The sequence below is a fragment of the Lissotriton helveticus genome, chromosome 11 (genome assembly GCF_964261635.1).
Source record: "Lissotriton helveticus chromosome 11, aLisHel1.1, whole genome shotgun sequence".
Lineage (NCBI taxonomy): Eukaryota > Metazoa > Chordata > Amphibia > Caudata > Salamandridae > Lissotriton > Lissotriton helveticus.
This window is the reverse complement of record NC_136072.1, coordinates 889,882,467-889,896,795: the sequence shown is the minus strand read 5'-3', so window position 1 is coordinate 889,896,795 and position 14,329 is coordinate 889,882,467. Positions and strand designations below refer to the sequence as shown.

The 14,329-nt window shown below is 44.6% G+C and overlaps 1 protein-coding gene across 2 annotated transcripts in view; it reads right to left on the bottom strand.

The window, feature by feature from the left end:
• Nucleotides 1-14,329, bottom strand: part of NOS1 (nitric oxide synthase 1) — a 1,595,398-nt gene that overhangs the window by 213,546 nt on the left and 1,367,523 nt on the right. For both annotated transcript variants that reach the window (XM_078667121.1, XM_078667122.1), the window contains 2 exons: nt 11,814-11,959; nt 4,612-4,774 (listed from right to left, as the gene is read on the bottom strand). In XM_078667121.1, the coding sequence (XP_078523247.1) occupies nt 4,612-4,774; nt 11,814-11,959 (309 nt within the window). The remainder of the gene's footprint in view (nt 1-4,611; nt 4,775-11,813; nt 11,960-14,329) is intronic.

Below are 14,329 nucleotides of genomic sequence, written 5' to 3'. Positions count from 1 at the left end.
TCTGGGAGCCACACTTACCAAGCGCAGAGTAAGGGAGTATTTTTGGTGGCCACAAATGGATAGAGACATTGAGGCGATGGTTCAGGAATGCACTGTTTGCTCTTCTAGTGACAAATGTCTTCGCACAGTCAGTTCCCCTCTCACGCCCATTCCTCTACCCAGGGGTCCGTGGGAAAAACTTGGCATAGATGTTATGGGACCCTTCCACAGTCTACCTCAACAATGCAAGTTTGCAATTGTTATGGTGGACTATTACACTAAGTGGCCGGATGCCAAGTTTGTGTCTAAGGTTGATTCCAGAGAAATCATTGACTTCATGAAAGAGATATTCATGAGAGAAGGGTTTCCCCAATCCATTATTTCTGATAATGGAGTGCAATTCGTATTAACCGAGGTTGAAGAGTTTCTTAAAGAATCTGTCATCGCTCATCACAGAAGTTCTCTTTACCATCCACAAACCAATGGTTTGGTGGAGAGACTTAATAGAGTCATAGGCGACTGTGTCAAATGGGCCATAGAACACAACAAGGCTGTTCCCCAATGTGTCAGGACGATGTTGTGGTTCTATAGGACCACCCCCCATTCTTCAACAGGAGTGTCTCCTTTCGAACTTTTGAGAGGTAGGAAACCATGTACTGAATTTAGACCTGCATGGATGTCTAAGTGGTTTAAATCTAATTGATGAAAAAGTATGGAAAAGGTGTGCTAAAGTCCAGTCCAAACAAAAAGAGTACTTTGATGAAAGGAAGAGGGTTAAAAACAGAGAGTTTGTAGTGGGTGACCGGGTCAGAGTTAAGAAACAAGGTTTTGTAAAAAAAGGTGAATCCAAGTTAGGGGAAACTGTTGTGGTGGATAAAGTGTGTGGTAATGCTGTCCGGGTCAAAGGTAAAGACTGGTGGAATGTTAACAAGGTGGTGAAAGTCAAAAGTGTTCAAAATGTCACTAAGAGCGCCACTGCTGGAAGAGATGTTTCTCATAGCATCTTTCATGGTGATCTCAGTGAACAGTGTTCTTCTCCCGGTCCCTCTACTGTCAGGAGGAGTACCAGAGCAGTCAATATTCCTGTTAGATACCAACAATAAGCTCTTCTTCCTCTCTGTGATCTTTCCTTGGTTTCTTTCTTTTCTTCTTTCTTTCTCTCTCTCTCTCTCTCTCTCTCTCGCTCGCCTTTGTCTCTCCTTGTTTTAAGGAAAGGAGATATGTAGTGGCCTAGCTTGCCTCGCGCCCAGGGCGCGAGGCCCATAGAGTGTGTCTCGTGCCGTCCGTTATGACACGCTGGACTGTGACAGTTGGTGGAGTGCGGGGGATTGTTACGCTGTACCTGCCTTATGAGACGTGCCTGTGGGAGCTGAATAAAGTATTTATCTTTCAACACTGTTGTCCTTCTCGAGTTACTACACATGTGTTTAATGCCGCCTGGAGAAAGGGTCACCTCACTTCATTTTTGAGGTGTGTAATTATCCCCGTTTGAAAAGGAAGACCAGTCCACCCCCAGTGTTACAGGCCGATTTCCCTGATTGATTTGACAGCTAAGGTCCTGAGCAGAGTGATTTTGGCTAGACTATCCGATTGGCTGGAACAAAACAATGTAATCTCCTGTCCTTGGTACGGGTTCAGGCAGGGGAAAGACACACTCGATCTGTGCCTCAATCGCCATTTGATAATTGGCAAATACACCATTGCCAAAAAAAAGGCGGATTCATTTAGCTTTTATGGACTTATCGTCGGCCTTTGATTGCGTCAACAGAGCTAAATTATGGTCCTTGCTGATTGATTTAGGGTTTGATCGCAATTGTCTCAACTTTCTTTATAAACTCCATCAGGACCTCACAGCAGTAGTTAGATTTAAACAGTATGGGTCTCTGCATCTCCAAAAACAGTGCATAAAATTGTCAGGCAAGGCTGTATTTTAGCCCCGCACATATTTACGCTATATATTAAGAACCTATGCCCATCCCCGAGTGTGACCCCTAAGGATATTCCTTGGGTGGGGTTGTACCTTATTCCTGCACTCATACCTGCCTATGACACTGTCTTGATAGCTAGAACAGCGGTGGGCCTCCAGTGACTTTGTAAATCCTTCGCAGAGTTTATAGACATGAACACTGATTACTCCAAATCCCACACTATGGCTATTAGTTATAAAAATAAATTCCAGAAAAAATTACTTGGAGAAAGCCAGGAAGTGGCTAGAGTTCCTACATTTCTGTACTTAGGGGTTATTTTTGATGAGAAGGGTTCTTGGCCCCACAAAGAAGGGTTAAAAGATTTTTTGGGGCCAGAACAGTAGCCTCAGTATTTGATTTCGGGAAAAGACTGGGGGCTAAGCCCATACAGGTGTAGTGCCTAGCGGTATGCCCACGGCGAACTGTGAGTATAAGCAAAAATTAATCAGGTGCCGGCCCCATGACCATTGCCTCTAGTGCACCTACTGTTGCCTGGATACCAACAAGCCTGCTGCACGCAAGACTGCCCGAGAGCACCCCACTGTTCGTGTGCCACAGAAGCAATGTGCTTAGTCAGTGCAGTAGCCTTTGTTTTCTCAGCATGTAGCTCACCGCTCAAACTGTCAGCACACATCTTCTTCCTGTTGAGTCCAGTGTTCCTTCTGAACGTCACATGACACAGGCAATACCCAGTTGAAGTTAGAGGAAAGTACCTTAAGAGTGACTCTCCATTTGTTTTATAAGGAAAAAATACAGAGGGAGCTCTATTTTTTTTTTTTGTGTCTACAACGTTCCCTATAGTTCCTTCAAAATGGCATCTTCCTCCATATCGTTTCTTCAGCACCATGATCAACTGTATACTTTGGGAGGAATAGATCGATTTTGTTTGAGAACTATTTAATTGCACCAGATGGCCATGCGTTCTCAGCTGAGAGAAAGAAAGATTTGTTGTTGGGGACTATAGGCAAATAAGGCCATCATGTGTTCAAATATCTTCCTGATGTCCTTGACATTGATGGTCAAGTGGTGCAGGATGTGTATCAGGAGGTGAAAATGCACTTACCAAGTAAGCTTGCGAAAGAGGAGAACATTGTGATGTTGAAATACTGGTTCTACACCCAGCCGCAGAAAGCAGGGGAATCTCTTGAGGATTTTGTATCAGGACTATGTGAGTTATCCGTTAAGTGCAAGTTTGGATCAATGACGAAGGAACTAATTAGAGACCAGCTCATAGTCCTCTCAGTAAAGTGCAGTCTACGAATTCTGGGTTGGCTTACTTCACCTGCCCTCACAGGAACAACACCATCACTGCATGCTGGAGTTGCAGTTTTAGCCCCATTCCAACATCACCCTTGGCATCCAAACCTTGTCTTCTTGCATCAATCACAGAAAACCTCCTACCCCTTACATCTACCCCATCATTCTCCACAGCACGTCTCACGCCGCAAGTGGAATTACCGAGTAGTACCTTATCATCGGCCAACATAATCTGCTGCTTTCCCCTGACTTTGTTCACTTTTGTCACAGACACTGTCACCGTTCTGGTACAGCGCTACCTTGCGTAGATTCCACTTATTGCCATTCTCCAACATAATGTAATCCTCATGTACCTCCTTGACTTTCAAAGGCCCCCAAAACTTGGACAGTCCACCAATCACTCTCCCATGTTTTATCTTCATGCAATTACCAGCTCTCACCAGAGTCTCAATCATTTTTTCCCTGCTTTCTATAACTGTTTCACTACCTTTTCAGTTAACCACGCAGGTGTCAACTTCGTACCTGCCTTTTTCCCACTCGTACTATCTCATGGGGAAATGTTGGTTAGACTATTCACTGTTGTGTGATGAGCCCAGATCATGTAATTCACCACCACTTCCACATCACTGCCACACTGGTTTGCCATCAAAATTGCTCTAAGACACAATGTACCTTATTACTATGTTTTGCGATCACTACTGTGCCCCGTGACTTCGCCATATTTTACCTTTGCTTTAAGGAAAGGGGTTCTGGCAAGTAAGGCCAGCCCTGATCTAAGTTCAAATGCTTCTGAGCCCACTAGTTTGTTTCAATGTGACACGTTTTTTGTCAGGGCCCTTAGAGGCAGAAAAAAAAGTTTGAAATACAAAAGCCACCTAAGAATGGTTTAACTCTTCTTTGTGTTTTTAATACTGATGAAATGTTTTTTATGGCATTCTGTCATTTTAACTTTTTTTATTGTCTTTATTGTGATATGTTTAAAGGTTTTTTATTAACTGAATAAAGTATTTTGAACATGAACAAACTGTATGTGAATGCAATAGAATAAAGTACAAGTGTGAACTTTGTCATGCCTTCATGTCACTGTTTCGCTGCAGGGAAGAAAGTGCTTTCATGTGTATTGCCATGCCTCAATCTCAGTTTATCTACACTGTATCTCTCCTTGGCATATAGGAAATTTGTCGGAATTGCTAACCCTCCAAGGCAACCAGATCTCACTGTTCCACTGCATTTAGTAAAGAACATTAATTGGCATTTCTATTCCTCCATTTCACTATTGCACCCAGGAACTGTGCTTTGCATATCACTATAGGTCACTGCATGTCACAAAAAAACACACACCCACTTATGTCCACCCTTCTCTTTCAAGGCTATTCATAGATGTTTGTTGGGTGCTTGTGGGTTTTACCTGCAGCTTGGACCACTGTATCCTGCCCACACAGCGGGAAGCATTTCTCCAGGCATGTTTGGCCCCATAGATCAGCTCTGTGTCCCTAAGCTGGTATGTTTCGGTTTCTTCTATTTCACTGCGAACTTCTTCGAGTCTTTCTAGGTGGGCTTTGGAGCCAAACCTGCAGGGAAAGAACCATGGAATGTTATCATATGACATTGCTGCATCATCCACTATGTCCAGTTCAACCCTTATATTTTGCATAACCGTAACATGCTGTTTCTATATAAGTTTCAAACAATAAAATTAGTTGGACTAACTCTAACAATTATACTCAATTGGTATGATATACATTTTACATCCACAAATTCACAATTAGCCTACATTTTCAAATCAAAAATATAATTTATTATGCATGATTCTTCATAACAGGTTTACAAATATTATGTAATTAAAAATATAATGTGTATATCCTAGATATGGGAAGATATTTACATAGTGTATCTCTACGCCATTCTCAGACATATCAAAAACTATATCCATATTATTCTTATAGATTTAGTTATCAGAATATTGTGCATAGGGTAAACAGTAATCTTTGCTAAGTAGTCAGCACCCTCGTTCTTCGCCTTCATGTTTCTCAGGACAACACACATGATTCCCTATTTTTCTCTACTTATATTGACACTGCAAGTTCCTTTCTTATCTGTTTATTGCATATGTGACACCTTTCCTGTGTTTTCATTTTACTATGGGATCTACTAGAAAATTTGCTCTAGAGGGGACACTGTTCCTAACAAATTATAAAGCGAGGGAGTACTATTTCCATTAATCTTAAATTACTCTAAAACGAGTGATTTCCATTTTAAGAAAAACCCTATTTGCACTCTATCATTTACTTGTGATTCATCTCTGTTTGGAAACCATCTCAGTTTTCTTTTATTGAAATATGACATATGGGAACAACAATCTGGGCATGTTACTGGAGTGTAATAAGAGTGTATGAACAGCTTGCAGATGGCCAATGAAGTAGTTTAGCGAAGTATTATAGACAACACAAGTATTGCTGTACAAGGCCCAGAAGATCGCTCCAACTGAATCCCAATTCAACATAAGCCCCTGGGCATTCCAATACAGAACATCACATTGACCAATAAAGATGGGGTTTATACTAGCTAGATATAGAATGTTAAAGCTACCAGTGCTAACACCACATTTAAACACACAACGTAAGGCAGGACACAACTACAACCAGATAACTACAGCACACTTACTAATTCAAGTAACAATATTGTAATGTAATTTCCCCAAGTATGTTTTGTTACCACTGTGTTCTATAAAATGTTCTTGAATCCAGTGGCAAAGTGAGCACAGGACCCACGTCTGGGCATAAAAAAGTAAAGTCCACATTTGTAAAGCGCACAATCACCCGTAAGGGTCTCTAGGCGCTGGGGGGCCGTCGGGAAGATTAAGCGAGCTATTGCCCAGAGTCACATGGTGCTGGGCTAACCTGCCGCCGGAGCCGGGGATCGAACCGTGGTCCCCAGATTCCAGCGTCAGTCGCCCTGGCCGCGGCGCCACACCTCTTCCTGCCAACTTGCTCACTTTGTCACTGGATTCAAGCTAGCCTGGCTGATGAGGGGTGTTACCCCGTAACCGGTCCCAGGATGCTTGTTTTTGATCCAGGGAAGACCTGGCTTTGCAGTTGGGTCTGGACTGTTCCCACGAGGCACAGGGTCATGACTGAGTTGCATATGGCTGGGTCTGAACTGGGGTGGTGAAGTGAGCTAAAGAACGATGATAGATTCAACCCAGATCTGTGACTGGGGGTGAGTGTTTGAAAAGTTTCAGCGCTCCGTCCATCATCTCTTTGTGTTTCCTGTGTTTGTCCTAAGTTGGCAGGGTATGCCCAGATGTGGGTCCCTTGCTCACTTAGTCACTGGATTCAAGCTAGCCTGGCTGATGAGGGGTGTTACCCTGAAACCAGTCCCAGAATGCTTGTTTCCGGTCCAGGGAAGACCTGGCTTGGGAGTTCGGTCTGGACTGTTCACATGAGACACAGGATCAAGACTGATTTGCATGTGGCTCGGTCTGAACTGGGGTGGCGAAGAGAGCTAAAGAGCGATGATAGATTCAACCCAGATCTGTGACTGGGGGTGAGTGTCTGAAAAGTTTCAGCGCTCCATCCATCATCTCTTTGTGTTTGCAAATCATTGGGTAACCAAGCATTGCTGACATTTAGATATCATCCATAGAAACACAGAAAAACCTAAATAATTGTTTACTTTTTTCAATTTCTCTCTGACAATCAGGGTTGAACTCCATTTCACAAAAGCAAGTGGAGGAGCCTGGAAATCAGTGTCTGAAATTGCTGTTTTAGAGAAGGAAGCTGAATAGGTATGTATGTATTGTGCACTTATATAGCGCAGACTGTCACCCAAAGGGTATCCTGGCGCTCTGACTGAACATGGCTAAGTACATGCATACACAGATTACGCTGCTCTAGGAACAAGTAGGTCTTCAGGCTTCTCTTAATGGCTAGGAATTCACCATGACTCCTCAATAAAAACAGGAGAGAATTCCACAGTTTAGCAGCGGCAAAGCTAAAGGAGCGGCCACCCATCCTAACCCTCTGAAACCTGGGAACTGTCACCAAGCGTGCAGAGGAAGAGCGTAAGGTCCGGGAGGTGGAATACCAGGAAAACAAGTTCTGCAACAGAACTGGACCACGTCCATGCAAGGCTTTAAAAACCAGGCAAGAGGATTTGAAAAGAATACGTTGATGCACTGGCAGCCAATGCAAGTCGCGCAGCGCAGAGGTGGAAGAAGCCGTGCGCGGCCGGGAGAGGGCCAGTTTGGCTGCCATATTTTGAACGCGCTGCAATTTACCAACCAGCAATTTAGGTGCTTCAAGAAGCAGAGCGTTGCAATAGTCCAGCCTGCTTAAAATGATCCCACGCACCACTTCTGGTCTGGCCTGTGCTGGGAGAAGCGCCAGGACTTTCCGCAACATCCGCAGCAGCATCATACACGTAGCAACGGTTTTGTTGGCAAAGGCATCCAATTGCAAGTTGGGGCCAAACACAACCCCCAAATTGCGAGCAGACTCTGCTGCTGACACTGCCCCTAAGAAGGAGGACGGCCAGAAATCATCTGGAAGAGGGCGAGGAACGCGGTCATCGGAACAGTACAGCACCTCCGTTTTCGAACCGTTAAATTGGAGGGAATTGGAACGCAACCAGTCCGCTGTAGCAGTCATGCAGCGATGGAATGTCTCTAAAGAGACTGCATCTTTACCCTCCAAAGAAAAGATGAGTTGGGTATCGTCAGCGTAATTAAACACTGAGACACCAAAGGACCTTATCAGTTGGATCAGAGGGCGGAGGTACAAATTGAATAATATTGGGCTGATGGCCAAGCCCTGAGGCACACCCTGCCCTACTTTCCGCACTCCCGACCTAAAAGGCGGCAGTGCCACCACCTGCTGTCTGTTGTTAAGATACAAGACTAACCAGTCCCTCGCCTGCCCTGTCACCCCGATCTCCTCTAGTTTCCTGATGAGGGTGGAGTGGCTGACCGTGTCGAACGCAGCCGACATGTCGAGCAGCACTAAAAAGGCTGCCCGACCCATGTCGACCACGAACGGAGATTGTCCAACACGACCACCAGCGCGGACTCCGTCCCATGCGCTGGCCGGAATCCAAACTGGGCCACATCCAACCCGATGTTATCTTCCAGGAATCCAGATAGAGATCGGGTAACCAGCTTTTCCATGATCTTTACCAGAAAAGGAAGCAGAGAGATGGGCCTGTAATTTGACAAACAGGTGGGGTCAAGTGTGGGTTTCTTCAGGAGGGGTGAAACTACCGCCAATTTCCATCACTCCGGGACAGTCACGGTGTTAAAGGACTGAAGACAGATGGAATACAAAGGGTGGAAGAGTTCCTTCTGGAACAGTTTCCAAAATGTATGCGGAAGCGGATCCATCGGAGAACCCGATGACACAGTCAACACCAATTTACAGAACCCCTCAAAGTCAGGAAGGGAGAAACAGCTCAGCAGAGGCCGAATAGATGGTTCTTCCGGAATACCCAGACTAGTTGACGTGTCCGGGGGAGCCCGGGGAAGAGAGCCCGGCCTAGCCAGTCCGTTCAGGATGGTAACGATCTTGTCCTTGAAGGCAGCAGCCAGTAAGTCACATAAGGCCTGGGAGGCAGGAATAATATTTGTGGCGCCAATCAGATGAGAGAGGTCATTGACAATCTTAAAAAGTGTCTGCGACTTATTAGTTGCCTGGTTCAATGTATCCTCCAAATAGGCAGCCTTAGCACATTTGATCTGTGTTTTATATTCCTGTAATACTAGTTTAAAACTGACTTTCGCTGTGTCTGAGTAATACTTCCTCCAAGCCCTTTCTGCCCGCTTGCATTTCTGCTTCAGCAGTAGAAGGTCTTTGGAGTACCACGGCATCGCTCGATTCTGTCTATCCCTAGATCTGCGCAACGGCGCAACTGTATCCAAGGAGCTCGAGATTTGCTGGCACAAACTAGTATAGCTTGTATCAACATTATCACCCAGCACATAGCCCCTCGGAAGTAGGGTAGGCAGAACTGGTAATTGTAACAGTCTGGACCAAGATCTACCCATTTTAGTATGTCTCCGCCCTGCGTCGCTCGAGAGTTTCGCCGGCAGGTAGAGAGAAAAAGAGATAAGTGCGTAGTCCGTCCAGCATTGGGGTATGATGTCATTCACCACCACCTGCTTGGCGTCTGCAAAAACTAGGTCCAAGATATGGCCCTTTGAATGGGTCGGGGAGAGAACCAGCTGTTGCAGCTGGATATTACTACAGGCCTGGCATAGATCGCTATAGGCATTGTCCAAAGGCCCATTCGGCCACATATTGAATTCTCCTATCACTAACAGTCTGTTGTGAGAGTTGGAGAGGTCATAGAGAAGATCAACCAGTTCAGGCAGAGTCGAAGGTACATTACCCGGTGGTCTATAACAAAGGACACCGGTATGTAGTGTTCCTATCTGCCCTATAAAGGAGAATCCCATGAGCTCAAAGCCCGGTACTTCCTTAATCTCCAACTGTGAGAGGGCTATAGTTTCTCTAAAAATAAAACCTATTCCTCCACCTCTATTTTTTAGGCGGGGGTGTGCCTAATTTTATAGCCCATAGGGCAGGCCAGTCCCAGCTCTACATCGCTGTCCACCCGTGTCCAAGTTTCCGTGAGGAACAGCACGTCAAGCCCAAGAGATTCAATGAGAAAAACAATCTCAGTATAGTGCTTACAAAGGGACCTAACGTTAAGTAAGCCACAGGAAAGCGGCTCCGGCTTACCAGTACCAGCATCCTGCTGAGCGCAGGGTGATTAGTTCAGAGCTCCTACAGCTCAGGCCGGAACAGAGTAAACTATGCGAGGGGGAACCGAAGAGGTGCTGCAGGGGTATGTACAGATTTTTCATCCTGTCTTTCAGGTCATACCCATCTCCCTCTCCTACTCCTGCTGCATGTCCTATGTCGGGAGTGATAGAGGGCTGAAAATAGCCTTACTTCACTTACCTGCAGGATAATAACCCCACCCCCCTCCTTTTTGTACCCCAGTTTGCGGCTCAAGTCAAGAACTGTGGGAGACTATTCACATCTCTTATTGCCCTAGGTTGACTTCACACCACATTTTTAAAGTACAACACCTACAAAAAAGGGATCATAGTTTATCAATAGTTGTGTCAGCCATTACTTAATGGTAAGGTAATATGTCATGACACTAGTGAGAGAAATGTACATCATTTGTGAAATTATCTGTTACATCAAGGGGAAAGCCATGAGCATATCATTAAATGTGTGCATTAGCCTTTGCATTGAAGAAAACAAAAAAATGTTCTATGGGTTGCTTGGGATCCTGTTCAGAGGCGGCCTGGTCTGGCAACTCTGGCTAGACTATTCCTATTGGCACAGGACCAAGGCTGATTTGCATATAACCCATTTCTGTCTGAAGTGGCATGGTGCAATGGACTAATTTGCTGCACAGAGTAATTACCAGTGGCTGATATTAATTGAAGCAATACACCCATCACTGTTTTTATTTCTTAGTTGTTACGCTTTATTTATTTAAGGTTTTGGGTAAGTTATGGTATGCACATCTGGAGAATTTCAGCTGTGACTTACTTTAGGTGTTATTACAAATGCTAACCATAAATTGACTTTAACTGGGGTCTTTGAATGAAGATAGTTATATTTATATATATATTTTATAACTGGGGTCTATGAGTAAAAATGGATATATATAATATTCATATTAACATGCTGCTTTCATCATTCATTTCCTGAGCATCTCTCCTCACTCACACGCTTGCCTCCATTATGCCCCCATAGTGAATTGTCTTTTTTATTCTCTCTCTTCACTTTCCCTCCATTACTTCTCCCTAACTTGTGTATCATGGCCTCCCAATTGGGTCTCCATCGTCCTCTTCTGTTTGCTCCTGGTAGGACCTCCCGCTCCCCCAATAAAATATTATATGTTTCCCCAATGGGCCTCCTCTAGTATCCATTACATCTCTTCCTGATTTCCTACCTCGTGGGTCTCTCCTTTCCTGCCAAATGTAAAGTTAATGTCAATTTCTTTGCCTTATTGATCTTCTGCTCCTCTCCAGTATATGTACCCTTTCAGTCCCTCCTTTACCACCGCTTTTGTCAGTGTCACATACGGGTCTGCCCTCTTCCTGTTGAGTCTAACTTCTATTTCTTGTAGACCTCCACAGCTTTTCGTTTCCCTGGTGTGCCCACTTGCAATGTTCCTCTTCAGGGTCCCCCTCCGTACGCCACCAGAGTCTCCTATATCTACTTCAGTGTTTCCCTTGTGAATGAGACTCAAAGTCCCTGAACATCACCCTGTCCTCTGTCGCAGTCACCCTATTCTCTCATATGACTTGTGAATTCTCTGTGGGTACCTCTGATTCCTGTCTTCAACCCTGTGTCTCTTCCTGTCCCACAGTTGCAGTTAGCCAGCCTCATTTTCCTGAAATTCATCCTATCGTCTAGGAGTGTTCCACTCAGTATCTCTTTTTTGAGTACCTTCTCCTCTGCTCATGTTGTTCCACTAGTGGCTATTACGTCTCTATTTTCCTCACAGAGCCTCTCCCTTTCCTCCTCTAGGTCTTTATTCTCCCACAGGGCCCCCCCTTCTTTTCACGGGGCTCCCTTATCCCCCACTTGCCTTTTGATAGATGAGTAGTATTGGTCGATGAAGTCCTTTGCGAGGCGGAGCAGCTGATCTTGTGTTCGGATATCTTCTGGTTTTCGGATGTGCACTGATGGCGTCATCACTGAACCCATGCAGATCTGTTCTGAACATGGTGTATTCTGCAGGGCATAGAAGAGGCATGGGTGAGACCGAGGACAAGGATAGCTTCCAAGGAGACCAACAGAAGGCATGCACATATCTTTACATAAAACGCATCCATTAGCTGGTGGGACAATAAGATTGTGGAGGCATTTAAATAGTCTGGGGAACATTCAGTGGTCTGCGACATTAGCATAGAATTGACATGGCATTACACAGTCTGATGGGAAAACAAGTGCAGTTATGTGGTCCAGAGACCCCACATCAGACATCACAAAGATATTTTAAGTGAATAAGTGCTCTAGGATTCTGGCAACAGATGATGCAGCTCCCTCCATTCATTGGCTTGTTTGGGTCAGCCCCCTTCAGGCTCTACTTATTTGTAGCATGTTTCACAATTTCTATCAGCTGAATCTGTATTACACAGGTTTAGAATTTGCAGTGGGTAAATGGGTCATTGGCTAGTATGCAGCTGATAGGCCATTGGCCAGGCACTGCAGGGGATCTGCCTGGGACTGCAAGTACTTCTGGAGGCTCCCACTGTCATGCACTGCAGAAGTGCTCTTTCAGTGTCAACACTGAAGTGCTCTAGAGAGGCACAGACAATAAACTAGAATGTTGATCATTGTGGGGCTGATTCCTTAATGTAAGATGGTCTAAATGTGAATGTGATGATATGGTCACGATCTTATATAGGTGAGATTTCCTTCACAATGCTATGCAGGCCACTTCCCTTCCTCGCCTCACCAGTGAGGTAGAGGGCTCCAGCACTCCATTCCTATAAACAGCACCATGAGCAGCAGCCCAATACTTGTCTCAGCTGGCGGCTAGGTCTGACGATAGCCAAGACCTTCGAAATTTACTAAGGAATAATATACTTTCTTATAGGGACTTTCACTCAGTCCTATTCATTCATTGGTCAGTTGTGTCATTCATGTTTTTCTTTCACTCACTACAGCATACAGCCCACTTCAGCTATTGGCTAATTTCACTGTGAATGATGGCATTCTACTCTTTCACAAGGAGCACATCTGTATACAAAGTAGTTCCCCTCGGTGCTGAGGACTACTAAGGCAATGTGTGCTTATAGAGACCACCAAAAAATATATTTGCTTTTAGCCAAAGTTTTTTTTATTTTGCCACGTGCCCAGTACCTCTTGCAACCAAAACTGTTTAACAAAACTATGAAAAAACAAAACAAGCAGAGACAAAGTTAAAAGGCCTGCCTTCAATGCCAGACCTACGGACTTCGCTAATGGTTGTTCTTCTGGCTAGCAATGGAGTTCTGGTTAAGTGAGGCGCCGTGAGCAAGCCATGATATTACTAGAAGACCTGCTGCTGACAGAAAAGAACTGCTTTTAAAAGCATAGGGATTCATGCCACCGTTTTCAATGTATCCTAGTGTCTTCATACAACCAGATAACCCCAATGTGAGTGGTGTTGGTGTTTCTCCTGATGAGACGTCCACATATGTATGGCATGCACTTTTGTCTCAGGAGGTGAAAATACAAATTATACATAGTTGTGCTTGGGGCAGCTCTCAAACAAGCCTCCATCTCCAAATCAAATGCTATAGCTTCACATTCTCTACACTTCCACCATAAAGTCTGCACTGGAGGGATACACCGCTTTGAAATAATAATTTTCAGCTACGTACCTCTAGAACATTCCCACTGTCCCATGAATTTTAGACCACATTTCACGCTTCAGTACATTTTACTCTGAATTCCACCCACTGTGGATTGCACCACGAGAGACCAAATAATACAAGTTTCAATAAAGAATGTCCATAAATTGTTATATCATTTTTTGTTTCTTCTTTATTCAATATTCTTGAGGCAGCCAACGCGTTTCGTTCATTCGAACTTCATCAGGGCGTGCTGGCTGTGTCCAATGTGCACAGATATCACATCTTATTTCTCTGTATTCTGCGTCCAAATCAAAGTAAACGGCTGCTGTGCCGAGCGAAAAAGTTTGGATACTTTTTTCTCGGGAGAGGACGCTACTTTTTCGCTCGGCACAGCAGCCGTTTACTTTGATTTGGACGCAGAATACAGAGAAATAGGATGTGATGTCTGTGCACATTGAACACAGCCAGCACGCCCTGATGAAGTTCGAATGAACGAAACGCGTTGGCTGCCTCAGGAATATTGAATAAAGAAGAAACAAAAAATGATATAACAATTTATGGACATTCTTTATTGAAACTTGTATTATTTGGTCTCTGGTGGTGCAATCCACAGTGGGTGGAATTTTCATTGTTTTCTTTAAGAAACTGCCCCTTGGGAGCAACAGGGGTGGTGGTAGTGCACACCACAAGAGCCAATAGCTCTGCATCAATCATATTATTGAGACGGGTGGGCCTAAGGCCAGTAGAGAGGTGCGGCACA